Source organism: Semicossyphus pulcher, unplaced genomic scaffold (assembly GCF_022749685.1).
Source record: "Semicossyphus pulcher isolate SPU_LCO1_2020_fin unplaced genomic scaffold, fSemPul1.0.p SCAF_18, whole genome shotgun sequence".
Classification (NCBI taxonomy): Eukaryota; Metazoa; Chordata; class Actinopteri; order Labriformes; family Labridae; genus Semicossyphus; species Semicossyphus pulcher.
In genome coordinates, this window is record NW_027211691.1 from 358,820 (window position 1) to 377,560 (window position 18,741).

The 18,741-nt window shown below is 45.8% G+C and overlaps 2 protein-coding genes across 3 annotated transcripts in view; one reads left to right on the forward strand and one right to left on the reverse strand.

Annotated features, from left to right (window-relative positions):
• Positions 1 to 898: 898 nt before the first annotated feature.
• Positions 899 to 12,321, forward strand: LOC138596195 (cyclic nucleotide-gated channel beta-3-like). Its single transcript, XM_069667810.1, has 18 exons — positions 899 to 994; positions 2,257 to 2,398; positions 2,683 to 2,776; positions 6,235 to 6,386; positions 6,468 to 6,767; positions 6,843 to 7,051; positions 7,131 to 7,181; positions 9,165 to 9,251; positions 9,339 to 9,403; positions 9,755 to 9,877; positions 10,597 to 10,738; positions 10,847 to 11,006; positions 11,096 to 11,193; positions 11,326 to 11,409; positions 11,498 to 11,616; positions 11,768 to 11,920; positions 12,055 to 12,202; positions 12,295 to 12,321. The coding sequence occupies exons 1-18, from the start codon at positions 899 to 901 to the stop codon at positions 12,319 to 12,321; spliced, it is 2,250 nt and encodes a 749-aa protein (XP_069523911.1).
• Positions 12,322 to 13,405: 1,084 nt separating this feature from the next.
• nsmaf (neutral sphingomyelinase (N-SMase) activation associated factor) overlaps positions 13,406 to 18,741 on the reverse strand; it is a 32,709-nt gene continuing 27,373 nt past the window's right edge. Inside the window, exons 39-46 of one of the 2 annotated variants that reach the window (XM_069667099.1) lie at positions 18,477 to 18,544; positions 17,813 to 17,880; positions 17,602 to 17,725; positions 17,409 to 17,492; positions 16,114 to 16,264; positions 15,107 to 15,209; positions 14,810 to 14,919; positions 13,406 to 14,530 (exon numbers count right to left, since the gene is read on the reverse strand). In XM_069667099.1, coding sequence (XP_069523200.1) covers positions 14,436 to 14,530; positions 14,810 to 14,919; positions 15,107 to 15,209; positions 16,114 to 16,264; positions 17,409 to 17,492; positions 17,602 to 17,725; positions 17,813 to 17,880; positions 18,477 to 18,544 — 803 coding nt within the window. In that variant the 3' untranslated portion in view covers positions 13,406 to 14,435. The remainder of the gene's footprint in view (positions 14,531 to 14,809; positions 14,920 to 15,106; positions 15,210 to 16,113; positions 16,265 to 17,408; positions 17,493 to 17,601; positions 17,726 to 17,812; positions 17,881 to 18,476; positions 18,545 to 18,741) is intronic. The other variant, XM_069667098.1, reaches the window with a different exon arrangement.

An 18,741-nucleotide genomic window follows, 5' to 3' on the forward strand; every position in this document is an offset into this window, starting at 1 on the left:
AGCTGCTTTAAACACAATAAAGATAATGATAATATATTTATATTTAACAGGGTTACAAAGTGCATGTCATCAGAGTCCACAGCTGCTGTTAGCTGCACTAACAGTCACTTTAAGCTCGAGCTAACAAACAGCTGATTTAAACACGTCTTTACAAACTGATCTGATGTCTGTGAGCTTAACGAGTACATGCTGCTCTTTGTGTGCTGCATCCTGAAGACAACGTGTTTGTCTGCTGTCTGTCTGTCTGTGTGCTGACGCTCTGCAGTGCTAAAGCACACACAGATTCTCAGTCATGTAAATAATGCTGACAGTGTTACGTGTGACTGATGTGATACGTGTTGAAATAAATGACTCCCTGAACACAGTGAGTTTGTTGTGTCTGTGTTTTACAGACCCAGAGAGAGGTGCTAATCCTGTTAGCCACACAGAGACATGTGAGGTCTCTGCAGCCTGAGCTAACCCCAACTTATATCACAAGTTAGCACCACGTCATTTACATGTTGTCCCATTATTACTCATACTGAAACATGCTCTCAGAGCTGTGAAACGTGGAGGAAGGCTGGGAATGATCTTCATAAAAGAACAACCCGCTGCTTATTAAAGACGCAATGGTAAAGTGATGTGTACCTCTGACTGTCCTGAGGTCTGACCTGGAGTCAGCCCTGGGTTAGGGTTAGCGTCCTGTCTCTCTGCCTGCCAGTGACTGGCAGCTGATCTGGTGTTGACTCCAGCACAAAGGGGCGTGTCCTCAGGGTATTAATGGCTCTAAGACATTTAATTGCCTCAGTCGGTGTTTGGATCAGAGACTAGGACTGCAGAGGATCCACAGACTCCGACATCCACACAGGACCCGGTCTGCAGGAGGAGACGTGGGCTGTAGCCCCCTCCCAGCCCAGTCATGTTCAGCAGGTTGAAGAAGTTGATTGGGGCTCCTGAGCCTCCCCCTGCCCAGGAGGCTCCCCCACCTGCTGCCGCCCCGGCTCCACCTGCTAAGGTAAGACCACCTCCTTGTAAGATGTTAGATATTACAGATGTGGAGCAGCAGAGTATTTTAAAACAGTCGTGTTCTCATGTGAACCATTCAAACGTTACTGTGCTCATCAGGCTGAACACACACAAGTGGTTTCAGGTGAACTCGGCAGGTGACTGAGATCAGTGAAAGCCTCTGAAGCAGCTTGGCACTGATCACTGCACCTGAACAGGGCAGGTGAGCCTGCATGGTGCGTTCACTGCTGCTGGGTCTGAAATAATGATGATAAAAGTTATGAAGTGAATTCAGCTCAGGATGAACGAAGGAGGCAGCTCCCTAGCTAGCCCCCTATGTCAGATACTGTAACATTTAAACAGATGACTGTTGCAACTGATGCTTTTTAATAATCCCTTTTTTAACAATAACCAGTGTTAGGGTTAGGGTTAGGGGTCAGGGTTAGGGGTCAGGGTTAAAGAGTCCTTTAAAAGCAGACGTGACAAATCAAAAGAAAAGAGGAAATAAAGACGACACGATCAGTGAAGAGAAAGGATCAAGAATAAGAAAATATATTTCAAACATTTACAAAATCTTTCACAAAGAAAAAGTTTCATGATGAGATTTAAATGAAGCTCATAGACTGTTCGGTATGTTCAGAGTGTGATCATGTGGAGGCACATGTGGAGGCATGAGGAGAAACTTGACCTGATCATCGAACAGAATTTAGCATCAGATTTTCCACCTAGATTTGATCTTCATATCATTGGACTTTAAACAGAATAACCTCAGACTTATCATCGTTGAGTTTATGGAAACGTTTCGCTCAGCCTCTAAGATCGGAGGGTTTTAATGGGATATGAGAGAACGTCATCAGCGTAAAGATTGTCAAACACTTCATGATCCGAAAAACCTGAGGCAGCATGTTTATGGAAAACTAAAGTGGTTGAAGAAGCGAGCCTTGAGGGACACCACGACTCAACTGAGCAGTTGAGGAAGAAGTGTTACCCAGAGCGACATCACAGTCTGTTGGAAAGGTAGGAACATATTATGCTAAGACTGGAGCCCTTTATCTCCATCTCCATTATCCATTATCTCCATTATTAGTGACTTTAACAATGGCTGCTGCGATGTGAAACAAGACTGAAGACTGTGAAAAACTACAAGGATAGAAGAAAAGGAAGAAGAAAAAGAGGGGACTGTTGGGTTAGCAGAAAAACAGCGACTGTGTTGGACCTAGAGGTTGTAAGGGGTGGTTCTGTGTCACTGGTACCGGTCTCATGTATTTACAGGAGGAAAAGCCCCCTGAGAAGAAGGATGAAAAAGAGCAGCCAACGAAAGAGGAGGAAAAGAAAGAGGAGGAGAAAAAAGAGGAGGAAAAGAAGGAAGAAGAGAAGAAGGAGGAAGAGCCGAAGAAAGAGGAGCCAAAACCAGGTGAGACGTCCAGACTCCATGTTCAGTGTTCAGTGTTGACACGGTTACATCGCAGCTGTTACACTTGTTACACACGTCATACAGATTCTGGAGCCGAGCGATCTCTGAGTTTTTGTTTCATGTTAAAGAAGTCGAAGAGAGTTCTGCAAAGGATTCAGAGGTGCTCCTTGTTGTCCGGGGCTGATCACCCTTTGAAATCACTGTCTGTGTTTAAGAAAGAGTGCTGCTGTGTTTTCTACCAGCTCCAGCTCCTGCACCAGCTGCTGCTCCTGCTCCTGCACCAGCTGCTGCTCCTGCTCCTGCTCCTGCACCAGCTCCTGCTCCAGCTCCTGCTCCAGCTCCTGCTGCTGCTCCTGCCATCCCAGAGGAGGCTGAGGGGTAAGACTGCACCTTATACAGATTTGTATTCCATGTCTATAAGAAGTTGACGTCACGGTGACGTCACTCGCTGGTTTCTGGACTTCTGTTTTGAAGCTTTGAGTTTGGCAGTTTGGCCGTCGCCATCTTGTTTTCTTTTGAAACAAGAAGAGTCCATAGATAGAAGAGAGGATGGAGCTGGAGAGAAGCAACAAGTTAGCAAACAAGTTAAAGTTAACTCGCGCATGTTCACCAAAGTCCGTCCATGATTCACAGTAACTTTGATATTAATCTGGAAGCTGATTTTAGCCAGCACAAAATACTCAGTGTCTTCTTCCAGAGGTTCCTGCACAGAAGTTCCTGCAGAGGTTCTTGCAGAGGTTCCTGCATAGAAGTTCTTGCATAGGTTCCTACACAGAAGTTCCTGCAGAGGTTCCTGCACAGAAATTCTTGCAGAGGTTCCTGCAGAGGTTCTTGCAGAGGTTCCTGCACAGAGGTTCCTGCAGAGGTTCCTGCACAGAAGTTCTTGCAGAGGTTCCTGCAGAGGTTCCTGTAGAGGTTCCTGCAGAGGTTCCTGCAGAGGTTCTTGCAGAGGTTCCTGCAGAGGTTCCTGCACAGAAGTTCTTGCAGAGGTTCCTGTAGAGGTTCCTGCAGAGGTTCTTGCAGAGGTTCCTGCACAGAGGTTCCTGCAGAGGTTCCTGCAGAGGTTCCTACACAGAGGTTCCTGTAGAGGTTCCTGCAGAGGTTCCTGCAGAGGTTCCTACACAGAGGTTCCTGTAGAGGTTCCTGCAGAGGTTCTTGCAGAGGTTCCTGCACAGAAGTTCTTTCAGAGGTTCCTGTAGAGGTTCCTGCAGAGGTTCCTACAGAGGTTCCTGCACAGAGGTTCCTGCAGAGGTTCCTGCAGAGGTTCCTACACAGAGGTTCCTGCAGAAGGATTTTAGGATGATCGTATCTGATTTAATCTGACAGTGGAGTTTCATGAGACGACCTGTGTTGAGGCTCTTGTGGCCTGGATCTGTTCTTTCTCTGGTTCGACTCCGTGTGGGAAATCACTGTATCTGAACTGTTGTGGAGACGAGATGGCAGACTGTCAGCCATTTCCATTTGAGATGACAGAAAGGCGTAAAGGATCGGTTTTGATAGGATAGTGTCGTAACATACGGTACATTTATCGGGTTGTGTATCGGCAAGAAGCAGGTAATACGATATTTATCACGATACAGGAGTCACGACATCAGGATCAATAAGTAAAGCAGTATGACAGTCCAACGACGACACCTGTTGTTCTTTGTCTGAACGTCTTTGTTCTTCAGTTTACGTCGTTACGTTGTCAAACATTTGCATATAGATTACAACACTGCCATCTAGTGTTTGGGGGTTTACATAAGTGAACTACTGCCACAAACAGCACACAAAACATTATATATAAAGCGTATATCAGGACACTAAGCTGTATGTGCTCACCTCCAACACCCCAACATTAACACAGGAGAACATCTGGCGACACTTGGACCTGCAGGTGTTGGATGTCGTCATGCGTCAGATGAAACACTGATGGTGAACCTGCAGTCTGCGGCGTCGGCTCCGGGCTGAGGTTACATTTGTGGTGAAAAGAGGAGAGAATTATTGGGACATTTCAAAAATCAATGTTTGTTTATTGATCTCTGCATGTTCAGCTAGTGCAGACTCTACAGGTACTCTATAGAATCAACCTGACCTGATGTCGACCCTGGAGCCTGAACTCTTTCAGGAGTTCCTTGTGTAGCTTGTCTCATAATAATAATATTAATAATAATAATAATAATAATATTAATAAACCTTTATTTATATAACACCTTTCCAAACCCAGGTTACAAAGTGCTTTACAACAACAACCACATGAAAACAGATCAGCAGAATAAAACACAAGAAAAGCAGTCAGAGTCAAACAGGAGAGATATACTCCAAAGATGGTCCAATACATTACAAAGCGTCACATGTCTACATTAAACATACAAAGGTCAAAGGTTATCTCAAAGCCAGGTTAAAGGAGGGTTTTTTGAAGCAGTCGACAGATTCAGCAGATTTAATGGAAGGCAGACGTGAGTTCAGGCGTCTGAAACCGCAAACGAGCCGTCGCCCTTCGTTTGAAGTTTTGTGCGTTTCTTCACCAGGAGACTGTTTGAAGATCTAAGAGGTCGTTCTGTGATGTAAGGGGTTAAAAGCTAGTGCTTAAAATCTGGTGCTTTAATTAAAAGGATCTTAAAATCGATTCTGAATTTCATTGTCAGCCAGAGCAGTGAGGCTAAAACAGGTGTAATGTGGGATCTGCAATTTGTCCCAGTTAAGAGTCTGGTTGCTTTATGACTCTGAGTCGAGCAGGGCTGATGGCTGGCAGGTAAAATGTCAGTGAGACTGACGCAGGTTAGAAATGATATCTGTCAGCTTATGCAAGGTAATGGCAACGTATCATGTATCAGTGATCAGCGTCACACAGCACACTGGAGAGTAAGAGCCAATCAGTGAGTTATTTTAGTAACATTCAACATTTTAATAATTACAGATCATTAGACGCAGCTGTCACTAAACTCTGCAGCCGTGATCTAAATATACTCAGTGTGATAGAACGTGAACTGTCAGCACTGTGATGTCAGCTCAGTGAGCACACAGTCTGTTCACACTGTGTGTTATCTGCAGGGACAGCAGCCATGACCTGAGTGAGCCTGCAGCCTGTGACTCCTAAAGAAGGAAAGCAGATTAGCAGCTTAGTGGTATTTGTGACTGAACGATCAGGGAAGCTGCTCACATGCATGCACGATATATTTATACGCTGCTATATTTAGATTGTTTTCTAGTGCAAATACACAGCAGCTGAGTTAGTAAGAAAACAACATGAATTATCTTCATGTGTGTTAATAACACGTGTGATTGACAGGTCTGTTAGAGGTCCCCTGTTCAGAACAGGAAGTACACTGACTCTTCCTCCCCTACTGCCCACCACAGACTGAATATAAGACGGTCACTGCGTCTTCTTGCTTATCAGAAGAGACCATCTGTGGAGGACGGGGGAGCTGGAGGCAGAGGGACTTCAAACATCAGCTAACGCTAGTGCTAGCTTAGTTAGCAAGTGCATTGGTGATAGTAGCTGTGATAATAACTGGCATGAAAATGTGGCTACCAGATAACAGGCTTTAAACAGAATGAACAGCAACTCATCAGAGTGACTTTTAGTGCAGCCCAACACTGAACAGGACATTTTTCAGGTTGCTATGGTAGTGACCTGTCACTCACAGGTAGCCCCGCCCTAACCCCTCCCCTCTGTCTGGTGTGTGTGACTCTCAATGGGAGCATCAGTGACAAAATGAACATCATGCTGTGTTGAAGAAGAAACTAGAGACTGAGACCATAAACTCATCAGGAACATGTTTACTGAGGGAATAAATCAGGAGAGGAGGAGGAGCATTTTCTCATTGACTTCTATGGTTTTCCTTTATATTCAGTGAGGAAGCTCCGCCCCCTCCTGTGGTCTACTTCCGCTACACTGATGACACCCTCAGAGGTTTGATCACTAAGTTAAGAGAGCGGACGGAGTTGCTCCGAGAGAAAGCAATCGACCCGTATGCCACCTCCCCAGAGATCAGCCCACCTGTCAGTAAGTATGGACAGGTACACTCCAACAGGTAGACAGTCGATAAGGCTGTTTAACTCACTGTCACTGACTGTGTCTGTTCAGCTCCTATTCTGAGGAAGGACGACTATATCAGGAAGAAGGAGGAGGAGAGGATAGCTAAAGAAGAAGCGGATAAAAAGAAGGCAGAAGAGGCAGCGAAGAAGGCGGAGGAGAAGAAGAAGAAGGACGAGGAGAAGAGGCTGGAGGCGGAGCAGAAGGCGGAGGAGGAGCGGCTGGCAGAGGAGGCCAAGAAGAAGGCAAGGATCCTCCCCGACATCAGCTGCTCCTGCTTTGACATCCTCTTCCGCCCAGTTGAGGAGAAGATGGACAGCGTGCTGGGAACCACCATCGACCCTTTCACAGGTGGGACAGGACAGGTGAGATCACACAGACACATAGAAACACCTGGATACTTTAAATCACTGTCTCTATCTGCAGACCGTCGCTACATCGCCTGGCTGACAGTGGTGGCGTGTGCGTACAACTACAACGTGTGGTTCTGCTCGGCCCGGCTGGCCTTCCCGTACCACAGTGCGAGTGTGAACTGTTACTGGCTGCTGTGTGACGTCCTCAGTGACATGGTGAACGTAATCGACATCATGGTGTGGCAGCCGCGGCTACAGTTCGTCAGAGCCGGAGACATTGTTGTGAGTCACAAAGCATCACCTGAAGCACCTTCTGACTGTCAGCCTGTGTGATATTAACTCTGACCGTGTGTCCCTGCAGAAAGACAGAGCTGTGACCAAAGTCCATTACAGGAAGTCACAGCGCTTTAAGGTGAGAATATAAACACACATGTTCATCTTTCTACAGCCCCAACATGCATCAGTGTTTCACATGAAACCAGTGGACCCCAAGCTCTGACTGATGTGTTCATGTTTTGTCTCTGTTTAAAAACTAACGTGAAGTATATGACGTCATTTCCAGCCAACTAGCAAATCCACTAGCTAAGGTCAGCCCGCTAGCTGTCACTGAGCTATGCTTCATGAATCTGGTGTTGGTTGCAAATAAACTAAAGTAGCCAGTTCATCAGCTACCAGCAGCTGTGGATGATATCTAAACAGGGATTTAATACTTTATCTTGTCAGCTGCTCTACCTCTCATCGAGCAAGCTAAAGTTAGCTAACCAAGCGAAGGACCTTCCTTGAACCAGATGTCCTGCTGATGTCAGCGCTGTTTTCCCCTCACGGTCACATTCCTGTTTGGCCTGACTCCATAAAACTTTGTGATGTTAGCGGACTCCATTTCTAAGCTAACATTACATTGTTGCTATAGGGGAGTTAAAGTGAGTCATGGCATTATAATCCATTCACACACTGATTACAGTCACTATGTTAAGCAGTTTACAGGAATTCAAACTACTGTTCCTTTAATTCTTACGACCCCTCAGCTTTCTCCCTAGGTTAGGAACCACTGGATTCAATTAGCTAACCAGTGATGAAGATTAATCGTGTCTTTAATAATAATGGGTTAGAAAAGTAGTTCTTGTTTACTTTAAGTCAAGTAGCATTTAGCCTACACTGTTGAGCTGATACTGTAGCTTCAGATCTTTCAGAACATCTGAGCAAACTGAATCAGCACATAACTAGCTGTTTAACTAGCTGTATAACTAGCTGTTTAACTAGCTGTATAACAAGCTGTATAACAAGCTGTATAACTAGCTGTATAACTAGCTGTACAAGCTGTATAACCAGCTGTATAACTAGCTGTTTAACTAGCTGTATAACAAGCTGTATAACTAGCTGTATAACAAGCTGTATAACTAGCTGTATAACTAGCTGTACAAGCTGTATAACAAGCTGTATAACTAGCTGTTTAACTAGCTGTATAACAAGCTGTATAACTAGCTGTTTAACTAGCTGTACAAACTGTATAACCAGCTGTATAACTAGCTGTTTAACTAGCTGTACAAGCTGTATAACTAGCTGTTTAACTAGCTGTATAACAAGCTGTATAACTAGCTGTTTAACTAGTTGTATAACAAGCTGTATAACTAGCTGTATAACTAGCTGTTTAACTAGTTGTATAACAAGCTGTATAACTAGTTGTATAACTAGCTGTATAACAAGCTGTTTAACTAGTTGTATAACTAGCTGTATAACAAACTGTATAACTAGCTGTATAACTAGTTGTATAACAAGCTGTTAAACTAGCTGTATAACTAGCGGTATAACTAGCTGTTAAACTAGCTGTATAACTAGCTGTTTAACTAGTTGTATAACTAGCTGTATAACAAACTGTATAACTAGCTGTATAACTAGCTGTATAACAAACTGTATAACAAACTGTATAACTAGCTGTATAACAAACTGTATAACTAGCTGTATAACTAGCTGTATAACAAGCTGTATAACTAGCTGTATAACTAGCTGTGTAAATAGCTGTGTAACTAGCTGTATTACAAGCTGTATAACTAGCTGTTTAACTAGCTGTATAACAAGCTGTATAACTAGCTGTGTAACTAGCTGTTTAACTAGCTGTTTAACTAGCTGTGTAACTAGCTGTGTAACAAGCTGTATAACTAGCTGTTTAACTAGCTGTATAACAAGCTGTATAACTAGCTGTATAACTAGCTGTTTAACTAGCTGTATAACAAGCTGTATAACAAGCTGTATAACAAGCTGTATAACTAGCTGTTTAACTAGCTGTATAACAAGCTGTATAACAAGCTGTATAACTAGCTGTTTAACTAGCTGTGTAACTAGCTGTGTAACTAGCTGTGTAACTAGTTGTAACTTCTTTTTCTTCCTCTCTTTACAGACGGATATTTTCAGCATCTGCCCGTTCGACCTCCTCTGTATTTACTTTGAGTTCTCCTCCGTGTACAGACTGAACCGCTTCATCAGGGTAGGCAGCAGATGGTTCTAGAAAGAGGTAGACAGGTATGTGTCCTGTTCAGCTCCTCAGCAGCTCTTTGTCTCCTCTGTGCTTTAGATCGACTCCTTCTTTGAGTTCAGCGATCGCCTCGAGAGCGTCATGGCCAAGGCCTACATCTGGAGGTAAACACTGCTGAGGCAGAGACGGGGACATCAAAGCTCCTGTGAGGAGTTTTTACCTGCTCATGAAACACACTGAAATGAACCGTGATGACTCTGTATGAGCTACAGAAGCAAACAGACCATCAGAGACAACATGGATTATTTCTATATTCTGAAACCGCTGGAACGCAAGATTTCAAATGATGCAGACAGGAACATTTGTCTCCACCTGTCCTTGAGTGATAAACACAGGAGATAAAAAAAATATATCACAGGTGTTTTATTCAACTGTCCCTCTCTGGGCTTCCGTATGTCTCATTTAGTCTGCAGGCCACACAGATCGTTCATCGAATTCTGTTGTTCTGTTTGCAGAGTGGCTCGCACCACAGGTTACCTGCTCTTCATGCTGCACCTGAACGCCTGTATCTACTTCGTGGCCTCCGTGAACCAGGGTCTGGCAACCACCACCTGGGTGTATAACGGAGAGGGCTCAGCGTATGTACGGCTTCGTTTTTAATGTTCATTATTATGTAATCACAGAGTATATTTGCTTACAATCTCAAACACATGATACTAACATGTGTAAGTCTGTTCTGTCCGTCCACCTGCCCTCAGCGCCTCATGACTCTACCTCAGCACCTGAGTGACTTTATTCATGGTTCTGTTAGGAGGACGTTTTTACCATGTCCTGTTGTTTGTGATGTTTGTGATTTTAGATGTTATCATTGTGGAGCTCTCCGTGGGGCTGAAAAATCAGGGCAGCTCTCTGTCCGTCTCTCTTCATAGTCCTGAAAGATAATGAAAGCAGTGTCTCTGTCCTTGGTGCTTAAAATCGTCTGCATTATTTCTATACAGTACATCACTTTCTACACTTAGTGCACTGAACATGTTAATGACCACCATGATGCAAACACGTGATTCAGGCTCTTATTATTATTATTAATTATTATTATTTTATTAACAGCCAAAGATCTCTGTAGCAACAACATACCAACCATTCTGCAGCAGCCCTGCAAAGCTTTGAAAAGAAGGAGACGCCGTGTGTCCTGAGTGACTGAGCGGCCTGAACATGAAACAATGAAAGAGTGAAGTGATGTCGTTTTCTTTGTCTTCCTCAGTCTGATGTTTTTGTGAATGCACTGAGACAGCGAGCTGGAACAGTGTCGTTAAACAGTATGAAGACCTGAACATGACAGCTGTCTGTCCTCCCTCAGGTACATACGCTGTTATTACTACGCAGTCCGCAGTCTGATCAACATCGGGGGTCTACCTGAGCCTGTGACCACCTTCGAGATCACCTTCCAGATGTTAAACTTCTTCATAGGTGTCTTTGTGTTCTCCAGTTTGATCGGACAGGTAAGTGATGTGACATCTGTCTGACACCAGTAGGTTCTTCATCAGGTGTATCCTCTTCAGTGTTATCATATGTCAACCTTTCTCCCTGTGCCGCTTTCTGTCCGTCAGATGAGAGACGTCATCGGAGCAGCCACAGCAGGTCAGGCTTATTTCCGGGCATCGATGGACGGCTGTGTTTCCTACATGAACACCTACACGATCCCCAAGCATGTCCAGAACAGAGTCCGGACCTGGTACAACTACACCTGGGCAGCCCAGGGCATGCTGGGTAAAACTCCTCCAGACTGATCTGATTGCTTAAATAACAAAGAGGCTGTTCAGAGATTTTAACAGCTTGTATCTTTATGTGACCTTCAGATGAGTCAGAGCTGCTGGACAAGATGCCTCTGGTGATGAGGACCGCCATCGCTGTGGACATCAACCTGGCCACCTTCCAGAAGATCGCTCTGTTCCAGGTGAGTCGGCATTCACCTTCTTCACTGCTGCTCAGGACCATGGCACTATAAAGACGGTTTCCCCCATCATGTATCTGCAGTCACATACATCCATCTGACACTCACCTGTTCACCTGCCTGTTCCTCCTGCAGGGCTGTGACCAGCAGATGTTGGTGGACATGTTGCTGAGGCTCAAATCCATCATCTATCTACCTGGAGACTTTGTGGTGAAGAAAGTGAGCCATGATCAGATGATGGTCTTTATATTTGAATCTGTGTGATGTATGTGCTCTCTGAACGCGCGTGTCTGATGCCTGTGTGCAGGGAGACATTGGTAAAGAGATGTACATCATTAAGAGCGGAGCGGTGCAGGTGGTGGGAGGACCTGACAACAGCATCGTGTTTGTCACTCTGAAGGCCGGCTGTGTGTTTGGAGAGATCAGGTGAGTCTGACGGAGGATTAAATAACAGAGTGATACAGAATGTGATCAGGAGGCAAATTGTTCTCACTCTGCATGACTTAAATTCAGCCTCTCTAAAGATGTGAACAGTGTGGACTGTCTGATAAATCTGTTGCCTTCGTCACCGTCACAGTTTGCTGCAGTCTGCCAAAGATGGAGGGAACAGGCGCACGGCTAACGTGAAGGCACACGGCTTCGCTAACCTCTTCGTCCTGGAGAAGAAGGACCTGTTTGACATCCTCATCCACTACCCCGAGTCCCAGAAGGTGCTGGCCAGGAAGGGCAGGTGAGTCTGTTACACCTGAAATGAGAACAACAAAAGCTGCTAATTAAATATTACAGTGCAGCACATCAACGACTGTGTGTGTGTGTGTGTGTGTGTGTGTGTGTGTGTGTGTGCGTGTGTGTGTGTGTGTGAAGGAAACTGACCAAAGCCAAAGGCCCTGCAACAGCTAAAGCTGAGGAGAAACCCAAAGGTCTGACTCTGTTTGGAACCAAACCTCCGACTCCAAAGATGCTCAGAACGTTTGGAAACTTCCGGAGAGGATCCCTCATGGAGAAACTGAGGGTATGGATCCTCCTGCACACACAGAGCACTGGGAGAGTGTGTTTGGTTTGTGCAGCACCAAAGAAAATGTGTCTTTTGTTTTCTGTTTACAGCAAAATGCAGCGGCGCAGAAGAGCTGATGTGTGACTGTACGGACAGACTGACAGGAGCAGCAGAGACATGAGGACTCAGATGATCACATGTTTAACTGAAGCTGGCCTCTGTCACTATAATCTGATACTACTCACCTTCAGTAGATTCTTAGACACACGTTTGTCTGTGACCTTTAACCTGATCAGTGCCAGTAGAGAGACCTGAAGGTGAACGTGATGTTTAAAGTCTGTGGATCATAAACTGTCAAAACGTTTCATATAAAACAAAGTTGTTATGTTAACTACTAAATGTGTCCTCAGGTTCATCACGAAAAACTGGCTCCGTACTGGAGTACTGTCTTTAAGAGGGGGCATCTCTCACTCTGTGATACCTGTGTAATAGCTTAGCATTACTTACAGTTAAAACAACACGTCTCTCACCCTGCTGCTCTGTGCAGGCGCTCATACAGCCTCTGCCTGAAACGACTCAGTCAGCTCTGTCCCTTTAAGAAACCCCGCCCCTACAAGCCCGCTTTCTTCTGATTGGCCAGCTCTCCGAAGCCTGCTGAGGCTGCACTTTGTGACGTCACAAAGTGCAGCGTGTAGAAAAAACAGTGTGAAAGCTGGCGTTCACAGCAGCCTGCGGACTGAGCAGAGGAGCCTGAGGATTACTGCAACATACTTCCACCTACAGATCTGAAACTCCCCCCATGTTTAGTCGGGACATCCAACATGGTGACATTATATATGTTAACTGTGAAACAGTTTGATACTCCCTCTTTAAAGTGGAGCTGAAACGGCATCTCGAGAGTATCTAGCTTCCGTATCGTGACGTATGTCAGAGTGAAACAGGACGTGCAGGCGGGACATATCATTACAGGGATTTGATTGGATCGTTGAGAAGTGGGCGTAGACAGACGTTCTCCACAGCGCAGCAGCTAGCTAACTGACAGAGCGTTCTTGGTGCTCTGCGGCTAAATGTTGCAGATTGATTGGTTGCAATTGTTTGGTGCTAACTTACGTAAGCACGCGTGAAATGTAGTTTTACCAGAAGAAAAAATGATCAGATTTTGATATAAGAATACGAAGAAATGGATTTTCTGTGTTTTTTTGGCCTATATTGTCAAACAGATGCACAATGTTACCGTGTGATGAGATCTAAAAGGATTAAAATGACATTTTTCATTTCACCTCGACTTTAAGACACAAGGAACAGAAAATTAAGGTGTCCACTGTTCAGCAGACATCATAAAGAAATGATCACCTCAGTCGTCTCCATAAAGCTTGGCTGTAAAGGCTCAGATTGTTATTCTAAGTGTGTGACAACATGACAGAAAGGATCCCTACAGAGATAGACCTTTTTGTTACAGAGGAAGATGATTGTTTTAACCACACACAGACGTTACATCGCTCTCTGCACACACACCAGACTCCATTCAGAAAAACTGATTTTACCTCACAGGACACAGGAGCTGCTGCTCTGCCCTGTTCTTGATCCTCTTCTTCAGTTTAAGGACATTTTAAATGCACTTAACCATAAATGCTGGTTAATTTAATTCTGAGTGAGGTAAAGTCTCTGGTTTGATGTTCTGCAGACACCTGACAGCTCTGATCTGCTGCCACACATTAAAACAGCATCTTTATTCTGAAAGTTATTCGTCACTTCCTGTTTGCAGCTCAGCATGACGAGCGTTTAAACATGTAAAGAGAAAGCAGCAGAGAGGAGGCAGGTAACTTTAGAGCAGTGTTATTATGTACTGATAACAGCTGACAGGATAAAATGCACATAAGGCTTTAACATGACGCTAACATGATGCTAATTAAAAAAGCAGTAACATGATACATAACATAATAATGCACACACAGGCTGCAGACAGAGACTGAACGCTGTAGAGCGTCCTGCTCCCATCAGGCTCTGACTGCAGCTGGACCGTTCCTCTCAGTCTGCAGAGAGCCGAGCGTACGGAGCTGAACGAGACCTTCACAGCTGAGATCAAAGTCTTCATGGCCTGCAGCTGCTCCGTGATACTGCACAGGTACAGGTGCAGGTACAGGTTAACATGTCCACAGCCACAGAGCAGTCTGCAGGATACTTGGTCAGTATGAACCAGTGTAATAAGGTCCAGTATGTTGAAGTCCGTCTCTCCCTGCAGGAACAGTCTTTAGCTGTGGATCTTCCAGAAGAGCATCTGTCTGTCGTCTCCTCCTGTGATCACTGAGCTGCACAGCTCGTTCATCCACATGGCCGTCACCGCACCTGTAAACACACACACCTTTATAATTAACACGTTTTAGTGAAGTGAAGATTTGCTTCTTTGTTCAGTCCAACAGAACAAAAGACTCTGCGTGTCCTGTCACACGTCAGAGAAAGGCACAAGATGTGGATCAACGACAACAAGTCATCATTTCTCTGATCAGCTGGTGATTCATTTCACATTCAACGTCTGAAACTGTTGAAGCCGTAATATTGTTCTCCACATAAACCCGGACGGTCCTGTGTGACGTGTGTGACGCGTGTGACGTGTGTGACGTGTACCTGAGTGAGCAGGGATCCTCTTAGTGACCGTGTTACTGAGCAGATCCCACAGCAGCAGGTCTCCAGACTGACCCCCACCCAGCACCGAGCTGCCGTCCCAGCAGAAACACCTGAGACACAAACACAGGTGATGTTTCAACTGCTGCATGGAACAGGTGGAAGCTAACACACACACACACACACACACACACACACACACACACACACACTGATCCTGTACATGTGGCGTTCAGACACATGCTGTGTGACGTTCAGGCTCTGCTAGCAGCTTCACACTGTGATGCTCGATGTTCTCACCTCTGCTCCTCCTCGGCCCTCACTGATGACATCACCATCCCCGTCTGCACGTCCATCACCTTCATGCAGCAGTCTGCTCCCACGCTCAGGACATGTCTGCTGTCTGAGGACGAGAAACACAGAGTCACTGTTTTAAAGACGTCAGTCAGCCGACTGGAAGCTTCATGTTTCAGGTTGTTCTGTTACAGCAGGTTGTTGTCATCATCGAGGTGATGTCATCTTTTACATTTAGAGTTGTGTTGTTCTTTCTGTCAGCTGGAGGTCATCATGAACAAGTTAAAGTATGTGTGCATCCATCACTGGGAGTCTTCTTCCTCCTAAACCTACTGACCAAGGTAACACAGTGTAGCTCACAGGTAAGAAGGTAGCTGTTACTGACCTCTGGTGGTGGGCAGCATGAATGACTCCTATCACTACACTTTGTTTCACTGAGACACTTGAATATGATAAGTTTGAATATAGTGTGACTTCATATTTCCATATATAGTTACATAAAATGTATAATAATCACTATTTTCATAGAACCTCTCTTTAGCATCATTCATTCATTTAAAAAGGTTCCTCCAGGAACCCTTTGAAAGGTTCTTCTACGACCTTGTGAGCTGTGAAAGGTTCCTCCAGGAACCCCACAAGCATGCAAGGTTCCTTTAATATCCTCGCATGACCTTTGGGCGGCCCTTGTTTCACTGTCACATGGTAAACACACACATACTGCTGAAGGATGGAAAGTCCTAAAACACCAGCAGATGGTGGCTAACAATGTTCTATCAAACAGCTGCTTCTGTGCTCTCTGGCAGAGACGACCTCTCCTCTACAGTAAAGACCGACAGAACGTTTGCAGCAAAGGACAAAGCCAGAACCATGAACCTGATCCACTAAAGGTCACAAGGTCAACCTTGAGGCAGACTGTATCCTGCAGATTACCTTCATGACAGAACAACAGTTTGATGTCAGGTTGGATTCTGTCAAGTGTATAAAGGTAAACAGAGTGTGTACATGTGACCTACCAGGGCTGAAGGCCATGTGGTGGATGGTTCCTGTGTGACAGTGGACCTGCTGCAGGACGCTGTAGCTGCTGGTGTCCCACATGGAGACGGTCCCGTCTTTACAGCCAGAGACCAGCAGAGTCCCCGCTGAGCTCAGAGCGATGGTGTTCACCTGGAGGCAGGTGATACAGAGGGGTGATTCAGAGGGGTGATACAGAGGGGTGATTCAGAGGGGTGATACAGAGGAGTGATACAGAGGAGTGATACAGAGGGGTGATACAGAGGGGTGATACAGAGGGGTGATACACAGGGGGTGTTACACAAAGGGTGATACAGAGGGGTGATACAGAGGGGTGATTCAGAGGGGGTGTTTCAGAGGAGTGATACAGAGGGGTGATTCAGAGGAGTGATACAGAGGGGGTGTTACAGAGGAGTGATACCGAGGGGTGATTCAGAGGAGTGATACAGAGGGGTGATTCAGAGGAGTGATACTGAGGGGTGATACAGAGGGGGTGACACAAAGGGGGTGTTACACAGGGGGTGATACAGAGGAGTGATACAGAGGGGTGATTCAGAGGGGGTGTTTCAGAGGAGTGATACAGAGGGGTGATTCAGAGGAGTGATACCGAGGGGTGATTCAGAGGAGTGATACAGAGGGGTGATTCAGAGGAGTGATACTGAGGGGTGATACAGAGGGGGTGACACAAAGGGGGTGTTACACAGGGGGTGATACAGAGGGGTGATTCAGAGGGGTGATTCAGAGGGGGTGTTTCAGAGGAGTGATACAGAGGGGTGATACAGAGGGTAGATACAGAGGAGTGATACAGAGGAGTGATACAGAGGGGTGATTCAGAGGAGTGATACAGAGGGGTGATTCAGAGGAGTGATACAGAGGGGTGATTCAGAGGGGTGATACAGAGGGGGTGTTAAAGAGGGGGTGTTACAGAGGAGTGATACCGAGGGGTGATTCAGAGGAGTGATACAGAGGAGTGATTCAGAGGGGTGATTCAGAGGAGTGATACAGAGGGGTGATTCAGAGGAGTGATACAGAGGAGTGATACAGAGGGGTGATTCAGAGGGGTGATTCAGAGGAGTGATACAGAGGGGGTGTTAAAGAGGGGGTGTTACAGAGGAGTGATACAGAGGGTAGATACAGAGGAGTGATACAGAGAGGGTATCACAGACGTAGAAATCATTCATTTATTTCCAACAAACATTTTCCACCTGATACTAAAGACATATTTGGCTTGAGTCGTGTCAGAGAGCCCGACATGCACCACCCCCTGTATGAGGTCAGTCACACCCTCCCCACTCACCCCAGCATCGTGCTCCAGCTCAGCCAGTAGGTTAAACTGGGACCTCTTGTGATTGGACGAGCTGTCAGCAGCACACTGCCACACCTGTGAAACATACATCAGCTGCAGTTTAAACACAGCCTGACACACCAGCACCACACCTGGCTGTGACAACAACACCCTGTTAAAGACAGAGTGATGACATCATAGACACCTTGACCGTAGAGTCCCAGGACGCCGTGTAGAGACGATCATCAGACCAGCACACCTGACTGACGGCATCGTCGTGACCCATCAGAGTGTCCTGACGACGACCGAACGGGATGGAGTAGAAATACCTGAGTTACAGGAACATGGAGGTCAGAGACAGGAAGTGAACACCTGGTGTGTAAGTTACATACCTGTATATACAGACGTATACGTACACGTTGTTGTCCCAGGAGGAACACACCACAGTTTTACCGTCTGCCAGCATCAGACAGGAGGACAGAGCCTACAGAGGTACACAGGTGTGAACACAGACATGATGAAGCAGAGGTACACAGGTGTGAGCACAGACATGATGAAGCTGAGGTACACAGGTGTGAGCACAGACATGATGAAGCTGAGGTACACAGGTGTGAGCACAGACAGACATGATGAAGCAGAGGTACACAGGTGTGAGCACAGACATGATGAAGCAGAGGTACACAGGTGTGAACACAGACATGATGAAGCAGAGGTACACAGGTGTGAACACAGACATGATGAAGCAGAGGTACACAGGTGTGAGCACAGACAGACATGATGAAGCAGAGGTACACAGGTGTGAACACAGACAGACATGATGAAGCAGAGGTACACAGGTGTGAGCACAGACAGACATGATGAAGCAGAGGTACACAGGTGTGAACACAGACATGATGAAGCAGAGGTACACAGGTGTGAGCACAGACAGACATGATGAAGCAGAGGTACACAGGTGTGAACACAGACAGACATGATGAAGCAGAGGTACACAGGTGTGAGCACAGACATGATGAAGCTAAGGTACACAGGTGTGAGCACAGACATGATGAAGCAGAGGTACACAGGTGTGAAGCTGTGTACCATGTTAGAGAAGGAGACGCTTCTCTGGAAGTCCTTCAGCTCTCTGGAAAACATCTTTAGTGTTGAGTCTGAAACCCAGAGACACACAGGTGAGCAACACAGGTGAGCAACACAGAGAACAGCTGGACTTCTTACAGCTTCTCTCCAACAACAGTCCTAATGTAACACTGATCTGTGATCAGAGATGTGTGCAGACAGCTTCCTGCTCCTGATAAGAACACGACAGTCAGAAGAGAGCGCGCTCTCTCTGAGCTGTGTGACTGCT

What these genes read in the sequence shown, in the direction of transcription:
- LOC138596195 (XM_069667810.1), top strand. Translation starts at nt 899, where the DNA reads ATGTTCAGCAGGTTGAAGAAGTTGATTGGGGCTCCTGAGCCTCCCCCT. An exon ending in GAAAGAGGAGCCAAAACCAG is followed by an intron (nt 2,399 to 2,682) that starts GTGAGACGTCCA and finishes CTCCTGCACCAG; the next exon opens with CTGCTGCTCCTGCTCCTGCT. An exon ending in GGCAGCCCAGGGCATGCTGG is followed by an intron (nt 11,007 to 11,095) that starts GTAAAACTCCTC and finishes TGTGACCTTCAG; the next exon opens with ATGAGTCAGAGCTGCTGGAC.